Source organism: Lissotriton vulgaris, chromosome 3_1, assembly GCF_964263255.1.
Source record: "Lissotriton vulgaris chromosome 3_1, aLisVul1.2, whole genome shotgun sequence".
Classification (NCBI taxonomy): Eukaryota; Metazoa; Chordata; class Amphibia; order Caudata; family Salamandridae; genus Lissotriton; species Lissotriton vulgaris.
The window spans coordinates 1,234,825,881-1,234,848,799 of record NC_141689.1 but is presented as its reverse complement, the minus strand read 5'-3'; the positions used below and the strand labels follow the sequence as shown (position 1 = coordinate 1,234,848,799).

Below are 22,919 nucleotides of genomic sequence, written 5' to 3'. Positions count from 1 at the left end.
TGCCACAGATTCATTGAGGCTATGTATTAATAGGAGGTTTTATTTGACTAAATTGTGGGGAGATGTAATATGTGTCTGCCTGACATGCATTTCGCTTCTGACTACCTTGTCGTGAGATACTTCCCTCATGCTCTGGAAGGGCATGTGGGAGGGAAGCTGGGTACAGGGATAGTGAGCAGATTGTGAGTGGCAAGGAAGGGGGCATCTCCGATCACCTCATCAGCTTTTTTTAGAGGTCTTCAGTTGAGGTTATTGAATGCCTGATGCGTGCTAAGAAATGAAACATCACCTAGAATAGTTAAGTGTTATGTTCAAGTGTAGCAAAGGGTTCTGCCAATTTAGTCCACCATGATTTTTTGCCCGTTTTTTGGACTTTTACTGAGAGTGAGTCTCACTGCCTGAGTCGCACTCACAGTACATTCACAGTAAGTGGACTGAGTGTGTTACCTGCTAGTAACCACCTTTTAAGATAAGGTTGCTGCTGCACAGCTAGGGTAAAAGGCACTGGGTTCAGTAGTGGCACATTGACTCACGGGTGGCGGGGCAGGTGCAGGGGGTGATGAGGGTGTTAAAGATTGCAGGAATCTGTTAGCATGAGCTGAAAGCCATTTTGTACTTGGCAGCTATTTTAGTTAGCCATGTGCTTTTTCCCTCTTCAGAAAGGCCTAGCTATTTAGAATGCACCTGCTCCTAGTATAGAACTGTCAGTCTATTCTTACTGATGTGCTCAGTTTAGTCTCTCCTCCCACTTTGTTGAGCAAGCAAATTTTGTATAGTCATATTAGTCATTTTGCTTGCTGGTATGTGTCAGGACCTCCCCGTGGTTTTATGCTGACTAATGTACCCTATGCAGATATAAGGCCACTGTTCTCTGTACTCTTAGACTGTCTCATACAGTGGCCTAAGGGTACTGTGTAACACAACACAGTCTCCCTCACGTGAGGTCATTAAATATGTTTATTAAATATTACAGCCTTATCAAGCACAATTCTCCAACCTCTCGCTGCCAAGTTCTGAGTGACCTACCAGTCGTTTTAGAATACTCACGCCAAAAGGGTTCTCAGTCAGGAGCGGTAAACATTTGGAGGATCAAAATTATTAAGACCAGAAATATACTGGGCTGCAGAGACAGAGAATCTCCGTGCGCAGGGTACCACCTTAGTAGAGTCCTGTCCTGTCCTCCTCAATAGATTCCTGTCTCCTGTCAAGACCACTCCCTTGGATAGCCATTTCTCTGATGAGGTCCACGTCGGGCGCCATTTAAAGAAATATAAACCTCCCATAGGGGTTCACTGATACACCTGGTTCTTTTAACCAACAAAGAAGAGATTGGCACAGAAGCTGTAATGTTACTATTAAATTGACAGAGTAAGAAACTATACATGTGTGCAAATTGCCACAATGCTAAAGATAAAATTAGAATTCACATTCAATAGGAATAAAATAGACCTCAAAAACGAAATTGTGTACTTTGTAATAATAATGACTAAAATACAAAATGTTACAGCATTTTCCTTAGATGCATTGTATTAGACATTAAAAGGCATTCACATCATCTGAGTGAATTGGTTGTTGCTGAACTAAACACAACATTATCAAAACAATAGATTTTGACTGCCTTGAAATGTCTGACTTTTAAATAGACTGTCACCGTGCTTACATTTCAACACTAGAAAAAAAGCTTTTCAACAGCTGTGTTTTAAGTGTCTCACTGAGAAGCAACTGTCTGACACAACCAATGGAGATTACACTTTGTCAGGACATTACAAATACAGAAAAAGGTTTTTTTCTCCTGAGAAAGGCGTGAGAATTTGACGCCTGCTGGTCACAGCAACAGCTGTGTCAATAGCACATGGCTATTCATGATCGCAGGCCACAGAAGGAAACTGCTGTGTCAACTAGATTTTAAGTCAGTGTAAACCTGGTATAAAAGCCTGCATTACAGACTAATATTAAAAGTTACAAAAAACAGTTTCTTTCTTTAGGATAACAGAGAAAAAAATTTGAAAGTAGGGATTTTCCTTTCTTAATGTCTTTTTACATAAGCACATCCATGGTTCTGATGTTAAATAATAACTGCCCTTTAAAAAGTGGTGCAGAATTTTCATGTTTTAAGTAAGGCTTCTGTGCTTAGGGTTATGAATAAATGAGTTTAAATATGATAGGAAAGGAATGAAGCTTTTTTTTCATATGTGAAACCATCAAAATGATTAGTGTTATTAAAAAATATATATGTTTTTGATTGTATGAAAAAAAGTTATTAAAAATAAGTGCACTAAATTTGTTTTTTAATCTTTATAATGCCTAATAATCATACTGTGAAATCCTAGCATCCAATTTGAATTTAAGCGACGCATTATCACAATGGTGGGAAACTTACATGTGAAATGTCACTTTACTCAGGCGTACAAAAACTCATTTTTATAAGGGTGTACCTTATATATTTCTGATCCCCCATCTCTGGGATATGTAGAGGACATTCTGGGGATGACTAATATACCAAAACATTGTAGGTTATTTATTTTTTTTAACTGCCCCTAACACCAAAGTCGAAATTGGGCAAAATTCAGTGTTTAAAAGCAGTTCTGCCACTCAGAGCAGCTTTCAAACTGCTCCTAGGCTTCAGTAAATGCACACATTTAAGTATAACACAAATAGCTGACCTCTATACAGCTAGAAAAGCACACCGCACACTGATTACAAATGTAAATAAATGTAAAAAACCAGCAGAAGTTATTAAGCGTATTTCTAAATTACTGGAAAACAGGAATGGAACAGGACTGCTTTTCAGCTGTGAGTCTCCATAAGTTGCTTTGAATTGGAAAGCCGCATGGAAAGCCTTGCACAAAATAGGACAGCTGGTAAGGGTTAAAGACCAAAGTCTGTTTTTAGAATTAACCAACTGAACATGCAATTTCCACGTAGGGCGCCACTGTGATAGTATGTGATTTCTTTGTATTACTTAAATATCCTGATCCTCACACTGTAGGGTAAAGCACTATGAGTAATGTTTTAGATAACAGTAGCTGAAAGAAATATTGCATATTTTGTTAGGAGCACATGGGGATATCACTGTTTTCCTGAGATATAATACAAGTGTAGGAAATGTGCAGGTGGGGTTATCCTATTGAATAACATTATCAAGGGATAGCAGAATTTGTAAGATAAGGAAGCTATGTGATTTAGTTTGAATTCATTCACCCTCATGTTACAATTACTACAATTGCTAAAGGGATTGGTGGTTGGTTATTAATGTTTTCTAGCTAGCTAAATGTGCTATTTACCGCCTACAAGTGTATTTGTGCCCAGCAGCCACAAATAGAAGTAGATAGTGTTGACTGAAGTGACACCTGTTTCAGGTTTTCCTACTGTTGAAATGGGGGAAGGAGGCTAGCGCCTCTACAAATTAAGGGTAGGCAAATTTATGTTTTCTCTCTCTTTTTCTCAATCTCTTTTGAGCCTGTCTAAGCTTTCTTTGAAACAGCCGTGAGACATTTAATTGGCTATTCAGTAATACTGTTTTAAACATTGTTAGCATTAATAAAATGAATAAATATAAATATATGCTATGTTACTGCCCATCCTGTCTGATGAAATTATGAAAAGATGAGTAGTATAGATTGCTGTTCCCTTATTTGACCTTTAAGGGGAACTAGATGTGGGTAGTTTTAGTTCTAAAATTCTCAGGTGATAACACCATTATTATTAGCTAGTCTGTGTAAATAATTTGACAGTCCTTATTAGAGCTGATGTTGCATAGTCTGGATCGTGAAAAATAGAATGCAGGAAAGATGCCCATGTGATTCTTAGCAAACATTTTTGAAGAAAATATTGTTCTATAGGAGTTTGTCTGTCATAACATGTTCTGCTGGAAAAATGTATATACCCACCATGTTGATGTTTGTAGTTCTAGTAATGTAATAAGAATCCCTGTTAAATTAGCAGTTTTAGATTTTCCTGCTGCAGCTATAACATGAGAGCATGGTCCTAAGCGTACAATGTAGGTGTTTTTATTAAGAGAAATAATTTTACAAGTGTCTGCATCTTGTACAAGTAATGTAAAGTCTATGAGTAAAAGTGTAGAACATTTAAATTTTTCTTGAGGGTCTTCAGATTAGCAATATAGGAATACACAGATTTAAGGATTTAGAGTATGTCTGTATTGTTTTTCTCTTTTCCTCAGAATTTAGTAAATGAACACAGACTTCCTTAGCTGCTTCAAATAGAGTAATAGGTCCAGGGTTTTTTTACTCTTAGATATATGAAGTGGTTCTTGGGTGCCTTGCTAATATATGGGGGTACAAAAGGGGGTGGTGATGGACGGAGCATCTGAATGAATCAAACACTCACACCCAGTCAAAACATCTGGGTTTAATCCATCACCGTTCTTTAGCCCACTCCGCCACCCCAGTTCAGACATGGCTATATGCAAATCAGTCTGACCCTGTGCCTCATGGGAACAGTGCAGCCCGAACTGCCAAGCCATGTCTTCCCTGGACCAGAAACAAGCTTCCGAGGACCTGTTTCTGGCATTCCAGCCGTCTTCAGCCCGGCTTGCTTGAATCCAGTGGCAAAGTTATGTTATGTTATGTTATATGTTATGTTATTTTTGATTTCTATAGCGCACGGCTACTCCATTGGAGTGTCCCGGCGCTTTTTATTGGCAGCTTGTAAGCATAAAGACATAACACAGTGGGATAAAAGAAAAATAACAAAACAAAGGAGGGAGAATGCTAAGGGGCAAAGAGCCAGGTTTTAAGGCCCTTCCTAAAGGTCAGCAAATTAGAAGTGATACGTATAGCCAATGGCAAAGCATTCCAAAGCTGCGATGCCTTCAGCTTGAAGGAGCGACCCCCTACGCGGGCCCTCTTTACTCGAGGGACCATCGCAAGGAAGAGAGATTCGGATCGCAGAGATCCGGCCGGGCGATAAAAGGTAAGCCTCCGTTGCAGATATTTTGCGCCCGAGGCATAAAGAGCCTTATGAGCCAGCGTCAATGCCTTGAAAACTATCTGCTTCCGGATAGGCAGCCAATGAAGCGACTGCAAAAGGCCGGACACTCTGGCTCGCCTGTGAAGGCCGAAGATAGCCCGAGCAGCCGAATTCTGCACCACCTGAAGGCGCTGTAGTAGATACTCCGGTAGGCCCAGATATAGGACGTTGGAATAGTCCAATCTGGAGCCAAAGTGAGCAAGGGACTCACATCTGAGCATACCCTGCCACACTTATGGCGGCCAAAAGCGGGACAAAAGGGGGTGGTGATGGACGGAGCATCTGAATCAATCAAACACTCACACCCAGTCAAAAGATCTGGGTTTAATCCATCACCGTTCTTTAGCCCACTCTGCCACCCCAGTTCAGACATGGCTATATGCAAATCAGTCTGACCCTGTGCCTCATGGGAACAGTCCAGCCCGAACTGCCAAGCCATGTCTTCCCTGGACCAGAAACTTTTGACTGGGTGTGAGTGTTTCATTGATTCAGATGCTCCGTCTATCACCACCCCCTTTTGTACCGCTTGCTAATATATGGAGCATCCCATGACTAGGAAGTGTTTTAAGACTATCCTCTCTGTTGATAGATTATTTCTGTGCCTTTTCTAAAGATCTTTTGTTCTGTCCACCAATAGATATTTGCTGCCTTACAACCATTGCCAGAGGGGCCCGGACATCAGATCCAGCCTGGAGAGTCAGCACCTGTCCAGCTTGAAGCCATGGTGAAGGTAACCAGCACAGACATTGCTGCCAACTAGGACCTCAGTGAAGGCGGAAGCACTGGGATGTGAAGTGTGTACCCCTGCCACTGTCTTGGGCGAATGACGGGGTCACAAATCAGAAAGGAGAAATTGTGGATCAAGTTTTTGATGGCCAGCTGAGAGAGTCACAGACCGATCAGAATGGCAAGGAGGCTTTGCTTGAGGTGACCCCTTTTGAAACAAGGGTTGCTTCAGAGATCCTAGCATCAGGCCTCTGAATCCTGGTCCCAAAGTGAATGCAAGTTTGCACCTTTGTTTGTTGATCAAGAGTGCCTGGGCATACTGCATAATTTGTGGCCCGAACAAAAGAGCAGTGCGCCAACAGAGCAATACAGGAGTTAGGGAAGGACTTGAGTTTAGGGTACAGGTGCTGTGCCCTTGGTGCCTGTTAGATTGAACTGAAGAAAACTGGTGCACTGCCAGAGACATTGGACAGAATCATTTAAAGACTTCTCTTTCTTCTCAAACTGGGCTGTGAGTCCTGATTTGCGAGTTGTGCAGCTCCACCGTGGGAGCTGCGAGGCTTAAACGGACACAGGGAGAAGACTCCCCTCTGGCTGGTTGTACAGCGGCTTCAATTTCCCAAGGACTTCTTTTTGTTAGTAACCTAGAAGCTTGGGACCAACTGGCTTCCCCAACTAAAGATATGGTAAACTAGGTGAAATGTGGTGCTGCACCGACCTACCCTAGTGAGAAACTAAACTTAAAAAGGATTTTAGAAAGGGTTGTTCTAGACCCTCAACTAGCAATAAAAAAGTTCATTAGAACTTACTACTTTACAAAAAGTATTTATATGAGCCAAATGCTAGTGATGGTTCTTCATCTAACCACACCTAGATTAGCTGGTAAAACAGTGCAGGCTTAAATCCCAAACGCTGCACACCAATGTAGGAGGCTGGCTTAGTATATTGGGCACACTTATTTAAGTGAAGCACCTTTCACTAATCCAGACAACCCTTATGTAGTGATATAGTGGTCTCATACAACCATAGAAAGATCTCTAAGTGGTAGCTGTGGACAGCAGCCCTCAGGCTGGCTTAGTACAGAAGAGGTGTTAAGCAGCTTGTTTTACCAGATACAATCACATAGTTTAGGTAAAATGAAAAAGAACCATAACAATATGTACTTTTATTACACAACACTCACTAACACATTAGAATATCTCCTACCCGGAGATATCAACGCAAATACACAATAATACTTCAATTGCAAGAGGTAAGTAAGCACAATACACAGTGGTCTCCAGGGGGAGACCAAACCATATACTAAGAAAGTGGAATGCGAACTGAGACTGAAGTCGGGACTTGGACCAGGAGACTCAGAAGAGCTTGGGACACAAGGTACCACCCAAGGTAAGTACCCAGGAGCACCATGGAGTGTATGTGTTAAGTGGGAACAGAGCCGCGTACCCAATAGAAGTCAACGGGAAAGTCAGGGTTGCAGTTTTGAAGAAGAAGGCCCCTTCCCAGTGGACCCTGAAGAAACCCAGTGGAAGACAGAAGGTTGGAGAATCAAGGTGGAGAGAATAAGGTGAGGATGAAGTTCTTGGCAGGAAGAGATGTTGGAGGCTGGAGTTTCTGGTACACCAAGATCTCTGGAGTGCAGAGCCAACAAGCCTTGGCAACTGCAAGTTGACGCGGTGAACAAGGGTTTGGTCCCAGTGGTCCTGATGAGCGATGCTGGCCTCAAAATTGCAGAGAGCACAGGTTAGGGCTTGAGGGAGTTGAAGAACCACCCCCTGTGTTGCTGAGCCTTTCGAAGTCTGTTTGACGTCAGGAGCAGCAGCCAGGTCAGCTTCGTTATGGTGCCTACAAAGGCAGGGGAGTGACTCCTTTACTCCAATGGAGAATAATTTTGGTGTCCTTGAAGCCCAGAGGTCTGTTGAAGATCCTAGAAGAAGTAAAGACACATACGACAAAGGAGACTTGCAGAACAGCGAGACCAAGAGTAGCAGGATTCTTCCTTGATGCAGTCTCGGTTCGAGGCGAAGTCCAGCAAAGTTCAAGTGTCCAGACAGTGGAAGAGTGACGTGGTTTCAGGCTTGAGTCTTGTCCCATGACGAATCTAAGGACCCGCCCACAGGTAAGTCCATTTATAATCTAAGAAAGGGGTTAGGGTGCCCAGTTCTATGCCATAGGGGGAGCCAAGGGGTCCCTGAACAGGCTCAAACCGAAGGCTCAAACCAAAATATGTAAGGAGGGCACCAAATGTGCCCTTCAAAGCAGTCTGTTGGCTCTGGCAAGCGCCCCCACTCCTGCCTAATACCTAAGTCCTGTCTAGGAAGTGACAGGAAACCTGTTGTTCTATCTTTCACTACTCGAGCTCAGCAGCAGGAGGGCAGATTCATGTTTGTGGTCGGCATCAGCACTAGCTTGCTAGCAGACCCTTAAAGGCTGTTACAGGGAGCAATGGGGGCTTCCCGGGAGAGCTCCCCAGTAAATGGAATCATACCTCCAACACTGATAGCAGTGTTGGGGTATAATTCCAACATGTTTGATACCAAACATGCCCAGGTTTGGCACAGCCACTATATAGTTAGCCATTGCTTAATGAGGCATGGCCGCTATATGTATCAAAATGGCTGACCGCACTTACAAACCCAGGAGAATTAACTTCGGGGTTTGTAAAGGTGTCCTGCTCATAACCTAGCACCCTGTCTTCGGGATTGAAAGGCCTGTCTTTGGGGTGCATTATAAGTTTTAAGTGTAGTGACCTCAAATATAAGGAAACTTATATCTGTCGGAAGTGGTGCTAACACCAGTTTACACAGGCGGCAATGGCAGGCCTGTAGTCACAGTTTAAGGGGTCTCTCATAGGTGGCACAATACATGCTGCAGCCCATAGGAGACCCCTGGTGTACCTATGCCTTGGGTACCTTAGTACCATATACTAGGGACTTACAGGGGTATACCAGTAGCCAATTGCGGGGGTACAGAAGTGACACATTTAGGGAAGAAGCACAGTGACTGGGGTCCTGGTTAGTAGGATCCCAGTTAGACTAATCAAAAACATACTGACACCAGCAAAAAGTGGGGGTAACAATGAAAGCAGATCCTACTTTCCCTCACATGTCTACATGTAATGGAGGGGAAACAAAGATGCACAGCTTATCACTTCACAAATACATAAGAAAGGCATGGTTTTCACTTTGCCCAGTCCCTTTATATAAGGGATATGCATGCACTGTACGATTGTCAGATGTGTTGGTCTGTCCCAGTATTTATACAAATAAAAATATAAATAATCCTATTTTGTTTTATTTCTTTTATACCACTGCTCATCCCAATGCAAGGTGTCAGAGCACTTTACATCAGGCGTACACATTATGCATTGACAATAAATCATAAGTGTGTAAATCAATGTACAGGGTGTGTTACATAAGACATGGAGGGTTACAAGCTATGGTCCGTGTAAGGTGCGGGTGCCCGCTACACTTTCATAGTGCCCAACACCTCAGCAGAACTGCACATCAAATTACAGGCAGGGAGAGAAAGACTTTCCCAGCTGCTCATTTAAAAAGAAAGCAGCGAGTTAGGGGGGCGTGGCCAAGATGGCGGCTTGAGTGGACGTGCCTGTGTGTTGCTCCGTCCTCGCTGCTTCTACAGCATCGCTTGAGAGTCACCCCGCAGTAGTTTTAAGTCCTGGAACAGACCAAACACGTGTGCGGCCTATCCTGACGGCTGTGGCGACCCGTGAGCCCTGGTGAGGGCCGAATTGGAGGGCTGGGCACCAGCACGGAGGCCAAGGTCGCAGTCAACAAAGCACTTCAAAGGGGCCTTACTTGAGGTCCCTACCTGTTGATGCCCCTAGCGGCTTGAACCTGTGGATGGTCCGAGCCAGTGGCGATGGTTGCCTGTGGACTCCGGTAGCAACCGAGCTAAGGACCCAGACACCCATGCGGAGGCCGCACACAACAAAGCGTGACTGGCACAGCAGCGGGCTGCTGCGGCCGGTGGTGCACTGGCGACCTGCTGCTTCCTGCTCCTGCGACCCAAGAAGCTGAATCCTCGGACCACCAAGCCTAGTGCTTGGATAGTCACAGCCCCAGAGGTCTGTGTGGCTGGGGTCCAGACCCTGGGGCCTGGCAGCGTGGATGAGGAAGCCCTGCCTTGATTGCAGGCATGAAATTCCCCCGACCACTGCAGGACACGCACCTGGAGCTCCCCGCCCTCTGGTGATGGCCCTGGGGCCCTTACTGTTCATTAGGGCCTCCTTGACCGGTGCCCTACCAAGCTGCCCGTGCCTGGCGGATGGGGCTCTACCCCCCTACCAGGTGCTGGCGGGAAGCGAAGGACCTCTCCTGGAGACAGGGCACTGGAGGGGCATCGAGCATGGTGTCGGCGAGCCTGGCTCTTTCGAGAGTCCTGAACAGAGCTGCTGGGGGCTCCTAGCCCCACAACGCTTGAGATGCAACATCTCTTTCATGAGGAGCCGGACCAACTTCTTTGCAGCGTGCAGGCCTGAGCAGGAGGCTGCCGGGTCCGGGCCATTGCTGGAGGGATGCCATGGACTGTCACATGGTCCTGGTGGACTAGGGCATAGAGTGGTGATGCGCAGCAAATAGAGGGGCTATTGGACCCTCCAGCAAAACGACGATGGGCTGAAGGATGGTGGTTAGCTACCAGAGTGGCCCCTTGCCGAGGGAGCGGCGGGCTAACAGTGACTGGCTGATCTTCTGGATTTCAGGCCTGGGCCTGTGAAGGTGAGTGGCCAGACAGGGCCCAAGGACTAAGCGCAGGGATTTGTGGCTCTGAGCCACAGAGAACTTACCGCCACAGGGGAACTCCAGTCAGTATTAGACAGCTGGCGGGGCACCCGACGCGATCCTACCTCTGGAGCTAGTGTCTGTGGCTCATTGGAGCTCCTGGCAGGACCTAGGCTCGACTTCCCCGGGCAGCAATTGTCTGTGACCCCCAGCGGATTGGGCTGGATAGTGGTTGCGGGCCTGGCAGGGCCTGGTGCAAGGCTGTTTAATATCACGGTGGTACTTTAGGGGACTCCTAACTGGATGTGCTAACTGCGATAGTGTCCTATATATTGAGTCCAACTTCTCAGGGACCCTGTTGCTGACCTCGAGAGAATGGCCTCTACTAAGTCCAAAAAAGACCGCACCCTATAGGATATGCTTATTAAGGAACCTGGGGAGATCTCCAGTGAGAAATCAGGGGCAGTGGAATCGGTATCCCAGGGTAGTGGTGAAGCCTCCGAAAGTCCCATTACCCGTGAGTTCTTAGAGTCCCTATTTGCCTCTCTCTGTGAGGACATACAGGCGGTGAAGAAGACCCTCTCCTCGGACCCGAGGGAGGTATACGGAAACTTGGACGAGGTGGGAGAGCGGGTGGCTGCCCTTGAGAATGGCGCCACAGCGAGAAATGAAGAGCCTACAGGAGAAGTAATCTGCCTCCAGAAGCAGCAGATTGACCTACAAGCGCATGCAGAAGACCTTAAAAACATGTCCAGCAGGAACAATATATGCGTACAGGGGGTACCGACTGCCTTGGGGGGGCTTCATTCCCTCTCACAAATGCAGAGATAATACTAAACGCTGGGTGTGGGACCCGGGAAGGTACGTTTTTAAAATTGTAATGAACCCACAGCGAACCCCAGCGCAACCCTGTGCGGTCCTTCCCAACCGTGAGTGATGCCGGCCGCGATTATATATATATATATATATATATATATATATATATAGTGGTAAGAGTATCGCAATGGTGGTGGCCGTTTTTGAGCCCCTGGGGGCCGATTTTGTTACAGAGCCGGTTTTGGTTCCCAGTCCGGGCCTGGGGGTGGGTAAGGTTCTGGGGTGGTAAATGTAATTAACCCCTTCCCTGCTGATGACGAGCTCAGCTCGTCATCAGCCACGGGTGGCGTGTGCTGATGACGAGCTGAGCTCGTCATGTAACGCGGCTTTTTAAAAAAAGCCGCACAGCGCAAAAATCGCCGCAGCAGCGATGCAGTTAAAAAAGGGGGTAAGTGGGGTTTCCCTGCCTATAAAGATAAAAAAAAGGTACACTTAATTTAAAATTATAAATATTGCAGAATGCAGCATCCTTAGAAAGAGGTAGCAGTGAGGAGAAATAAAGATATTTCTTCTTGTTTTGCTTCACTTGGGAAGGTGTAGCATTTTGACGCATTCTCAGGTTTATCGGTCTTGGTAAATCTGGAAAAGTGTTAAAATCCATGGGTGGATGCATGGGAACACCCACGCTCCACCCATGGAACACCTTACCAGGGCAAAGTAGCTCAAGGCAACGACTTGCGCTGCCTTCCGTTATTCCAGATTCACTAAGCAACGCAGGGCCATCCAAGGTGGCCTTGCGTTGCTTGGTAAATCTGACATTTGCATTGTGTTGCCCTTGCGACATGACATAAAGGCAACACAATACTATTATAACCTGACCCTAATTGTAGAAGTTGAGAGCCAGATTTGATGTCGGGTTTGCATCACTTTTTTAGTAAAACCCTGATGCAAAATCTCATTCATTAAATCTCATGAGCTCAAATGTACTCATGAAAAACCTGCTAAATAAATATATGTGTGAGGTGTTGAGATCTGAGGTCACTTCTTGTGATGTCTTTTACTGTAAGTTCATGGTTTGTGATGTCACTTCCTGTGATTCCATATGCTGTGATGTTAGTCACACACCGTGAAGTCACATGCTGTGATGTCACTTGCATCCTGCCTAATGTGGTTAGTCCCCCCACTTCTATTTTCAGTCCAGCAAGTCACAGTGCATATATGCCAATAGATCCGAGTCATACTGGAGATTTTAGAAGCACAAAATGGCTTTATTGTGGCTGTCTACCGCCTGTCCCCCTATTATTTTCTTAAAAGGTCCCACTGTTTTATTTTAAAACATTGGCAAGTATGAAGATGGTAGTGTTATCTACAACAGCCTGTATTGGCTACAAAAGCCTATGCCTTCGTTGCAGACGAATTATATTGTGTAACTTAATTCGAAGGAACCGGTTTCGTATAATCATGACTTGAGCAGACAGACTAGAACAAAGCACGACTTATTCACTGCCCATGAGCGCCAACAACGTGAAACAAAAGCCGCAGAGGCAGAAAACGAAAGTGTAGCGGCCGGGAGGCCCGTGACTGGAAGGGAGGGGCCTGGCTGCACGGGGGCCGCGGTCGCTGCTCCTGCGCAGGAGGAAGTGACGGGAGCCCGGGCCTGCCGCACACACCAGCGCCGCTGCTCAGCTGCCAGAGGGTCCCTTGTTCCTGCGGGTGCGGCGCGCCCCCTCGGTAACGGCGCCATGGCTGGCATCAAAGGTACCGGGGGTGAGGGAGGGCATCTGTAGGGGCAGAGTGAGTGGGATGAACTGCCAGGGTCCTTCGTGCTTAGGCCGCAGAAGGAGTATAAGCCGACCTGCAGTTGATCCAATTTCAAAGCCCACAGGGAGGGAAACAGGGTACGTACAGTGAAGGGCCTTTTTGTTATTTTTCCAAAGCCAAGGCATCGCGTGGCGCATCTTTACATTTAAGGATGCTCGTGATCTTCAATGTGGCTCCGCCTCCAGCATCCACGGGGACTCATTTTACGACGGTTATACCAGGTTTTACGTTTGCTTGTGTGTTTATATTATTCAATTTATAAAAGGTGTTTTTTACACCCCCCCCCCACACACACACACCCCAACATTAATAGTCCGGTTTTTATTGAAGACATTTTGTAGTCCTTTATTGTGTGTATTTTTATATCTATAACAGTGCTACTCTTCGTGCCTAACAGTATTCGAGTAGAGGGCATTTGGGCTTTCTGACCGCGTCTACTTTTTGGGGCTAACACCTGGTTTGTTTACATTTCACTTTGTGTCCCTGATGTCACCAACACCGGAAGCCGCATATCTGCGCCAGCCCCCGGTATGTGATCTCACAAAAAGGAAGTCACAGTGTAAACAGAACAACGGTCTTTTGTGTTTAGAGATCGATTCCTTAATGTGGAAGCGCTCTATAGGCCCTGCTTTCCCTTTAACTAACTTCAGGGGAAGTGTCACCTAGTGTGGAAAGATGTTGTTTCAGTCATTGATAACCCCAGTTCTCCATCAGCACAAACGATGCCTCCATCATCTGATTTATTTAGAGAACTTGTAATCCGCCACATGTCGCCTACATTCTACTTTGCGTTTACATTTCTCATATATGTGTATTTTCTGCCTTATTTCCTTACACGAAGAACGACACGCTAGAATCAAGATTTTTTTTTCTTTTTCCAAAAACCTTTATTGCACCTTTAAGTTTACACAGCTGTAGGCCTACAACCCATAGGGCCGGCCGCCATCACAGTCATACAATCATCATGCAGTAACATCAAACTGGAATCCGCATATTAGTCTATTCATCTCCTTATAACTGCATTAATTAAAAGGTACTGTATAATCATTATTCTGCCTATAAGTACAGGTTCTTGGTTTTCTGTTTTTGCAAAAACAACAACAAAACAAAAGAAGCTTGAGGAATCACATTGTGGTCTTGCATTGTTAGTTATCGGTCGCATTAACTGAGTAAAGAAGCGCCTCCCCAGTGTCACCTCCCTCCGATTCTCTCAACCCCACCATACAGCATGATAGTGGGAGCGTTCAGGCTCCCTCGGACGCAGTTCCCCTGGTATCCCCTCTTACCTAACTCTCGAGTCTATCCTGTAAAACCTTGGTTTATCCCGAGTTCCGTGGCCACCCTTTCCTTTGGACTCTGTGAGGTCTATTATACCTCTTCCCCTTCCTCATCCGACATGTCCTGATCGTTTTACGGCAAGGGATCACAAATCTCCCCTCTGTACACATTCCACTTGGTCCAGATTTTGTTCCATTTCCCCGGACACGCTCTGTTGGAGTACACCGCCCTTTCTGTCACCATAACCCTGTCCATGTTAAGGCACCATTGTGTCTTTGTTGGCCCTTCTGCCGCTCCCATCTCTGTGCGATATCACGTTTCGCTACTATCAAGCCTACCGTGACCCAGAGTTGACCGTGTCTGGACAAATCAGTAGGTTCCCATACATTTAAGAGGCACCTCCGTGGTTCGGGTAGCAGTGAGATCTCTAGCGTCTGTGATATTGTACGCATTATTTGTCTCCAAAACTACTGGATACTGGGGCAGTCCCATATAGTGTGAAAAAACGTGCCCTCCTCCCGGCACCCACGAAGGCAGTAAGGGTGTTGTGCTCTGTTAATGCGGTGTAACATAGCCCTAGTGTAGTATACCCTATGTAAAACTTTCAGTTGTACTAGTCTTAGTCGTGCGGAGATGCCTACTTCCTTAGGCGACGCTATCGCCTCATTCCATTCATGTTCGTCCATCTCACGGGTGTCTCCCTCCCATTTTTCCTTCAATAGGGTCATTGGGTCCGGTAAGTTGTTAAGTAGTTTACGGTACGTAAGTGATGTCGCACGCTCAATCATAAACTCAGTGAGAAGGCGGTCTTCAAGCGGGGATGATTCCGGCAACTCAGTGTCTGGGGGTATGGCAGCGAGCAACGCATGTTGTATCTGTATATATCTGTATAATTCCCTCTCTCCCAGGTCGTATAACTCTCTCAGTCTGTCGAAAGGCACCACACCTCCCCTTTCCCAGAGATCCCCCACTGTGGATATCCCTATAGTATCCCAGTGTGAGAAGCCTCTGCTGTTTCTCATGTTACCCAAGGCTCGAGAGTCCCACAGTGGGGTAAGTTTGGTTATTCTCCCCTTCCATCCTAATGCAGCTGTCGCCGTATGCCACAGCGTCGCGGTTAGTCTGGTGGGCCCTACCAATTTACGCAGTTTGCTCTGGTCATATAACGGAGCCAGTAGACTATTCGTGCCTAGTTGTGCCCTATCTGCTTGGAATGCTGGTTCATTTTGCTGAGTGTGTAACCAATGGTTGATGGGTTTCAGCTGTGCCGCCCAATAATACAATTTCAGATTAGGCAACGCGATCCCGCCATCGTACCAACCCCTATGCAGTTTGGTTTGCGCAATGCGTGCCGGGAGGTTGCCCCACAGAAGGGTTGACACTAATGCTGCTACTTTCTGAAAGAATCTCGGAGCCACCGGATACGGAGTATTTTCATGTATATACAGAAATCGGGGCATTGACATCATTTTATATAGTGCAGCCCTCCCCAGTAGTGTTAAGGGCAGCCCCGCCCAAAACTTAACATCCTGTTTAAGTCACGCCTTGGGAGGTCCCAGATTTTTATCCATAAACTCTGTTGGGTCCCTTGTAACATGGATCCCTAAGTATTTAAAGGAAGATCCAGCTGCCCGTAAAGGGCATTCTGTAGTCAGCGCTGGAATCGGACCCTTCAGGACATACATCTCTGATTTGCTCCAGTTTAACGTATATCCTGATACTGTACCATGGCTGTCAGAGATGCAAGAGAGCCGGCACCCCATGTTCTGGGTCTGTTAGGTATACCAGCATGTCTTCCGCATAGAGGGAAAGCTGGTCCTCCCAGCCCTCCGTCCAACGTATTCCCGTCAGAAGCGGTGAGGTGCTTATTAAAGTGGCTAGTGGTTCCAATGAAATTGCAAATAGCAACGGCGAGAGTGGGCAACCCTGACGAGTGCCCCTCCCCAGAGGGAACGTTCGCGAGATATGGCCGTTCTCCACCACCTGCGCAACCGGGTCAGCGTACAATAGTCTAATCCATGCAATGAACTTGGGGCCGAATCCCAAACGAGACAGAACTTCAAACAAGTAGTTCCACTCTACAAGGTCAAAGGCCATCTTGGCGTCCAGGGCCAATATTACTGCTTGTGTTGATATCAAGTCCGCTCTAGCCAGCACCCCATGTAATCTGCGCAGATTTAGCGCTGTATTTCTATGAGGCATAAATCCAGATTGGTCCGGATGTATGAGGTTGGGCAGATGAGGCAAAATTCTGGTCGCCAAGAGTTTGGCGAGGATCTTGACTTCTGCATTAAGTAGCAAGATGGGGCGGTATGAGGAGCATTCCTCTGGCGGTTTCCCCGGCTTGGGGATAGCTAGTATAGTGGCTAGTCTCTGATCTGGTGAAAGTATTCCCTTCTCTAAACACTCCTTGTACATTGCTAGTAGATGTGTACTTAGTCTCTCCAGTGTCGATTGATACCATTCTATAGGTATGCCATTCGGTCCAAGCGCCTTGCCCGGGTTCAAAGCATTAATAGCCAATTGGATCTCTTTTGCAGTTATGTCCGCATCTAACTCTGTTGCAACCTCCGAAGGAAGTGTCTGGACCTCAATCTGCTCTAATGCCGCTCTAGCCATTTCAAGTGTTACTACTCGCTCAGGGGTGTATACCCCTTCGAAGTGGGCCGCGAGCGTCTCGACTATTTGCTCCGGGTTCGTGTGCATCACCCCCAGACTGTTCCTCACTCGTTGGACCCCTCTAGAACTGCCTCCTCTCTTATCGAGCCATGCCAGCATCTTACCCGCCTTGTCTCCTACTTCGTAAATCCTATTCTGCGTGTCAGCTATATGACCCTTAACCTGGTTTCGTAAATGGTCTGTGTAGAGTTGCTGTTGGAGGTTAAGTGTGTGTGACGTGGCCGGAGTGGGGTGCATTTCATGCGCTGTTGACAATTCCTGCAGTGTTAATTCCAATTTGGTTAGTTCCTGAGCTTGTTCCCTTTTGTAGCCTTGATTGAGTTTATGGCTTGCCCCCTTAATACTGTCTTATTTATATGCCTGCAATACAACCTCTGAGGAGCGTACTGAGTCTACATTTTCAGTGAAATACTGTGTCGTCATCTTTTTGAGTGCCTTGCGAACTTGGGGGATCTTAAGATATGTAGCATGTATGGGGTGTATTCGTTTTCGTGCCTTCTCCTGTGTGGATATCGTCAGTGTGATCGGGGAGTGGTCTGAGATTCCCCTAGGGTGAATTTCCTAGGGCCAGGAAGTGGTCAATTCTCGACATGCTGCCGTGCACTGCGGAGTGGAAGGTGTACTGCTTAGCCTGGGGGTGGGTGTGCCTCCATATGTCTATTAGACCCATAGCTGTCAAAAAAGGCTGGAAGCGGGAGGGTCCCCCAGCGGGAGCCATCATCGGGAACCTATCTAGTTGAAAATCTACAATGGCATTGAAGTCTCCCCCAAGAACAACATCCCCCTCGGGAAGAGATAGTAACGTCAGGTAGTTTCGGTAGCTGCACTGAGTGGATTGCGGGGGGAATGTATGCTGAAACCAAAATAATGAGCCTACCCTCCCACTGTCCTTGCAGTGCAGCGAAGCAGCCCTGATCGTCAGTCTTGGTTTGCAGTGGAATGAACTTTGAGGATTTCTGGATTAGGATGCCAATCCCCCTAGACCCTGATGTAAATTCGGAATGAATTATCATTTTGTATCCTCTCCTATCCATTGCCTTGGATGCCCCCCCCGTTAATTGCGTCTCTTGTAGTAGTGCTATAGTGGGTTTCTGCCTTTTCAGTGCGGTCAGCACCAGTCCCCGTTTTACCTTATCTCCCAGCCCTCGCACATTCCATGTCAGTATTAGGGACAGGCCCCGCGAATTCGGGTCAACCCCTTCCGTGCTGAGTGGTGGGTCGTCTGCCATTTGCGGTTGTGAGGTTACTGATGTGCCCATCATGAGTCGTACCATAAATGTTATCTCTAGCTCTGCTCAGTAAACTGCATAGATTCCTCATAGAAGAGCTAGACCTTCTTTGTGTATACCAAACTGTCGTTAAACCGTCCGAATGCATAACATCATTCCTCGACCATACATGTGTATTCCGAACAACGCCAAAACAATCCCCCCCCCCCCCCCCACTACCTCTCCCTGCCCCCCTGATTAACGGACTTCCAACTGCCCGCCTCCCCAACTGAGCAGAGTGCTTATCCCATCCCAAAACCAGAGTACTTGCGTGTAGGGGGGGGAGCGTCTCCCCGAGCAGGCGGCATCCCTGCTCACATCCGGGGCTAACCGGGCCAGCGTCCATCTGCGACAGTAAAACATTAGGTCCATTAACAAGAGACAGCGACCCTTCTTGTCCATTATATTCCGGGTCATTCTTCTCCATCAGCCTCCGTGAGTTCATGGGTCGGGGAACCTCCCGCTCCCCCTCTACCAGATGTTTGTGACCCTGTCCGGCTGTCGTCTCGGCGCCCATGATTCAGTCTGAGTTTTCCATGGCCGGTCCGTAGTGTGCCAACCCTCAAGCCAGTCTCTGGCCGCATCAGGAGAATCGAAGAACCAGACCTTTTTATCAGCCACTACTCGGAGCCGGGCTGGGAAGAGCATTGAGTAACGCAATTCTTTTTCTCGTAATGTTTTTTTTACCTCAAGAAAAGTTCTCCTTCTCCGTGAGACCTCCGCCGTGTAGTCTGGGAAAAAGGACACTCTTGAGTTCTGAATCTGGATGGCTGGAGCCACTCTGGCCGCCTGTAAAATGGCGTCCCGGTCTCTGAAGTTAAAGAGTCTTGCTAGTATCGGCCTCGGTGGGCCTCCAGTCTTCAGCTTTCCCCCTGGCACCCTGTGAGCCCTTTCCACAGAAAAGAAATGCGAAAGGCCTTTGGGCTGGAGCTGATTCTTGATCATATCCTCCACATAGAGGTCCATTGCTCCTGTAGTTTCAGACTCCGGTACACCTAGAATTCGGACGTTGTTCCTCCGAGAGCGCCCTTCCTGATCGTCCAGTTTTTCTCTAAGCAGTTTGTTGTCCGCTTGCAGTTTACCCATTTCGATTTGCAGTTCCGATACATCCTCGACTAGGGACTTGGTTACCACTTCGACTTGTTTTACTCTCTCATTCATCTTCTGGAGGTCCGCACGTATCAGGGTGACTTCAGTCACCGTCGCCCTCACTGTCTCCTGCACCCGAGCCAATGCTGCCAGAACATCGTCCAGCGTAGCTTTCTTCGACCCTTCGACCTCCGCCATTTTCCCTGCGGGCTTGCGTTGTTCTTGGGGGGGGGGGGTTTGTTTTTCAAAGGCGAATTTGTCCAGTTTAGCCTGTGTTGAGCTGTGTCTGGGGCCTCTGTTCGCCATGTTGTGCAACCCGTGATTGTGTTATTCGCCAACAGGGGCGTGCCACCTGTCCAAGGAAGGGATACCACTCGTGTCTCCTGTGTGGTATCTGCGTAGTAGTTGCGGCAGCCACTCCGTAGTGTGTGATACAGGCCTCACCTCATGTGCACCCGTCCTCTGGGCCATCCGCTGTTGGCGGTGCAGGTTCGAGTCAGATCCTGTGCAAGCTGTTGGCAATCGGGGTGTCTCTTCCGCCCTCTTCCTAGTGTCAAGTGCAATGCACTGCACCCCTTTCCGCTGCCCCTGGGCAGAGTCGCAGCGTAATGATCCTTTGGACCCTATGAGGATATACAGGTTAATGGCCGGTTTAATGAGAGTACATGGTGTCTGCCCCCGTTGCTACCCGGTGTGCCGATGTATTACAGGCCCGGAGCATATTCACTCAAATCCATGTGTTAACTCCTCAAGCTGCCAGGTGCTGCCACTTTTCCAGCAGTAGGATAAGGTGGGGGGGGGGGGCAGTCCCTCGTGGTTCACCGGCCCGGTATTCCCCGTGCCCCGCTGATGGTATTCCCCGGAGGCCTGCGGAGATCGCTGATCGCCCCACACACCCCCGATGTCTTCCTCCCGGTCGCCTCAGGCGTACCTGCACTGGGGTCCTGCGTTTGTGTCTCGGGGTTGCTGCCTTCGGAACAAGTCCGCAGCACAAGATGGCGGTGCCGCCCCTTGAGCCGCGTCGTCGTCTGTGGTGTCTTGCGCTCGTTTCTCGTGGCAGCGCCCGCTGTAGTAACCACCCGCCAGTCCGTCTAAACACTGTGGAGGCGTTTCGGGTCTGTTTCGGCGATTCGGTCGGAGGTCTGACACTTCCGGCTAGTGACACCCGCGATGCTCCACTTCTGCCCGGGTGCGATCTGCTAACCACTCCGCTGCGTCAAGGAGGACAGTAGGCCCCTCCTCTCACCTTTTCTGTACGCCGATTGCCGGGCCGCCTCTGCCTCGAAATTGCTTCGTTGGGTGCCGCACGGTCACCAGACCCAGTCCGCCCCGACAGAGTAATACATTTATCGGATATTGTCGACGGATTTGTGTGGGATGCCGCCTTACTGTGGGAGCTCCCCTAAGCTGCGGCCGCCATCGCTGGCTGCTAGCCACGCCCCCTAGAATCAAGATTTGTTGAAACGTCCCAATATGCCGATCCACTTGTAAACAATGTTTGAATACATAAATGCTTTACACAAGAAAAGAATTTTCAAAATGGCTAGGCATGCCTGTGGGATGTTTTAAATTTTGTTATACAGCACTTTTTATTTTTTATTTTTTCAGTTATTAGCATTTTTGTATGAAATTAGCAATGCCACTATGGTGAGCTCTTGCGATTATGGTGTTTCTCGGCAACAGTTATATTCTCCAGTTATTTTTAACCGAAGGCTACTGTTGGTCGCCTGTCCGTGGTATTTAAAACATCGCTAAATTGTTAGCGAATCTTCCACTATAAAAATAAATGTTCTGAAACGTCTGTTGTTATAGGTTAGTGCCTACGGGGTAAATTAGTGCCTAATCGAATAGGTAAGTGCCTTATGGGAGTTAGAATTCCACAATATTACCTGCTGTGCAAGTGATGCTAAAACCTTTACTCATTGTGGCTCTAGAACAAACACTGTTTTGATTAAGGTGCTTAGCAATACATATTATGCTCCCACCATCCCAGCCTCGCACCCTCTTCATATTAAAGCCATCGGAGGATGCCCGCAAGGAAGCTTTTGAAAACATTGCATCTTTAAGCAATGTTAAAGGACTTCACCCAATTCATTGTCAGTTAAACTACAATATGTTTGTCACAAACCGTTGTAGAAGTTTCGCAAAAAGATAACTGAATAGGATACATTTGCATGTTAAGTAACTTTAACTAGAATAAGCTGGACAGAGATGGTGCACGGGGTTAGGGATTTCCTCGACCACAGACCTTTGGTATAGACAATGTTGTTGGCTCTCGCTAAGTTGTCCCTTTAGGGTCAGTTAAACTACAGCATTTTACTCACCATCCAAATGTGTTTAATGCATCCATTAAATGGGTATCGACATTCAGAGGATGCCAGTAACAACTTAAAAACAAGGAGAGTATTGTTTGCTTAGTTATTAACCCCTTTACTGAAAGATTCATTTAGAGGGTCAAGAATAAAAAATAAATATTAAATATAGATGGCAACAATGACAATCTGTGCGGTGGCCCACACTTTGTATTGCAGCACAGATTTAAAATGATGGGCTCACAATTTCGAGTAATTTACAAATGCTCGGTTATTGGAGCTTGGTGATCAGACATGTATGATCTACTTTGTTGAAAGCTACGAACAGATCTAATAAAATCAAGGCTGTGACATCTCCGGCACCAAAAGGTCAGTGAGCAGATCATCCACTAGGGCTACAAATAGATATTTATCTCCTTAAGGAGCTAAACGCCACATAAGCTGGGCATATGATTTTATCAGACACAGTAAATGCCGCGCTTGCATCGCAGCGACTTTGTCTAGCAATTTACGTGACAAATTGGATTATAGTTGGAAGGTGAAAGGGATCTACTCCTCTTTCCTAAGATATTGGGTCACTCTTTCACCTTCCAACTATTTTCGTATTTGGACAGTGGAAAGATTGAAGCCGCATTTGAGATGAAAATAATCTGTCACAGACGCTTGGAGACATTGACTTGCACACCAGGTCATGTAGGAACTGGAGTGCACAAGGGGTGAGAAACATGAAAATGTGCACAACTGGACAGCAAGAGAGACTCTCTCTCTCTTGTTCTTTCTCTCTCCCTCTCTCTTGGACCCAGAAGTCATACCAGGACATACCTGATGACGTGACACAGAGGTGCTTACTGGGACAGGGGAGACCCTGATCTACTCTCGGGGGATAATAACAGGCAACATGCATTATAACACTGATCTCACAGGCTCAAATCTAATGGAGGGTCACAAGACCTGGCAAATCTCCCTTTCTCACCCCACCTGCCATAAAGCGGAGGTGAGGTTTAATGGCAAGCTTGACCTCTAACAGGATGAGGGTGTCACAAGGAGGCTTTTTAGAGGGGTGACACTGCCAAAATAATCTGAACATACATCTGGTGTAAGGATCTTTGTATACCATAGGAGGTTGTAGGCTGAGCAAAGAGAAGCAGAGAGTTGGGGGATTTCTGATGAGCTGAGTGAGTCGGGGAAGTTTTCCC

General features: G+C 47.0%; 1 protein-coding gene across 1 annotated transcript in view; it reads left to right on the top strand.

The window, feature by feature from the left end:
• The first annotated feature begins 12,787 nt into the window (after nucleotides 1–12,787).
• Nucleotides 12,788–22,919, top strand: part of LEPROTL1 (leptin receptor overlapping transcript like 1) — a 65,391-nt gene continuing 55,259 nt past the window's right edge. Inside the window, exon 1 of the mRNA XM_086961699.1 lies at nucleotides 12,788–13,034. Coding sequence (XP_086817825.1) covers nucleotides 13,019–13,034 — 16 coding nt within the window. The 5' untranslated portion in view covers nucleotides 12,788–13,018. The remainder of the gene's footprint in view (nucleotides 13,035–22,919) is intronic.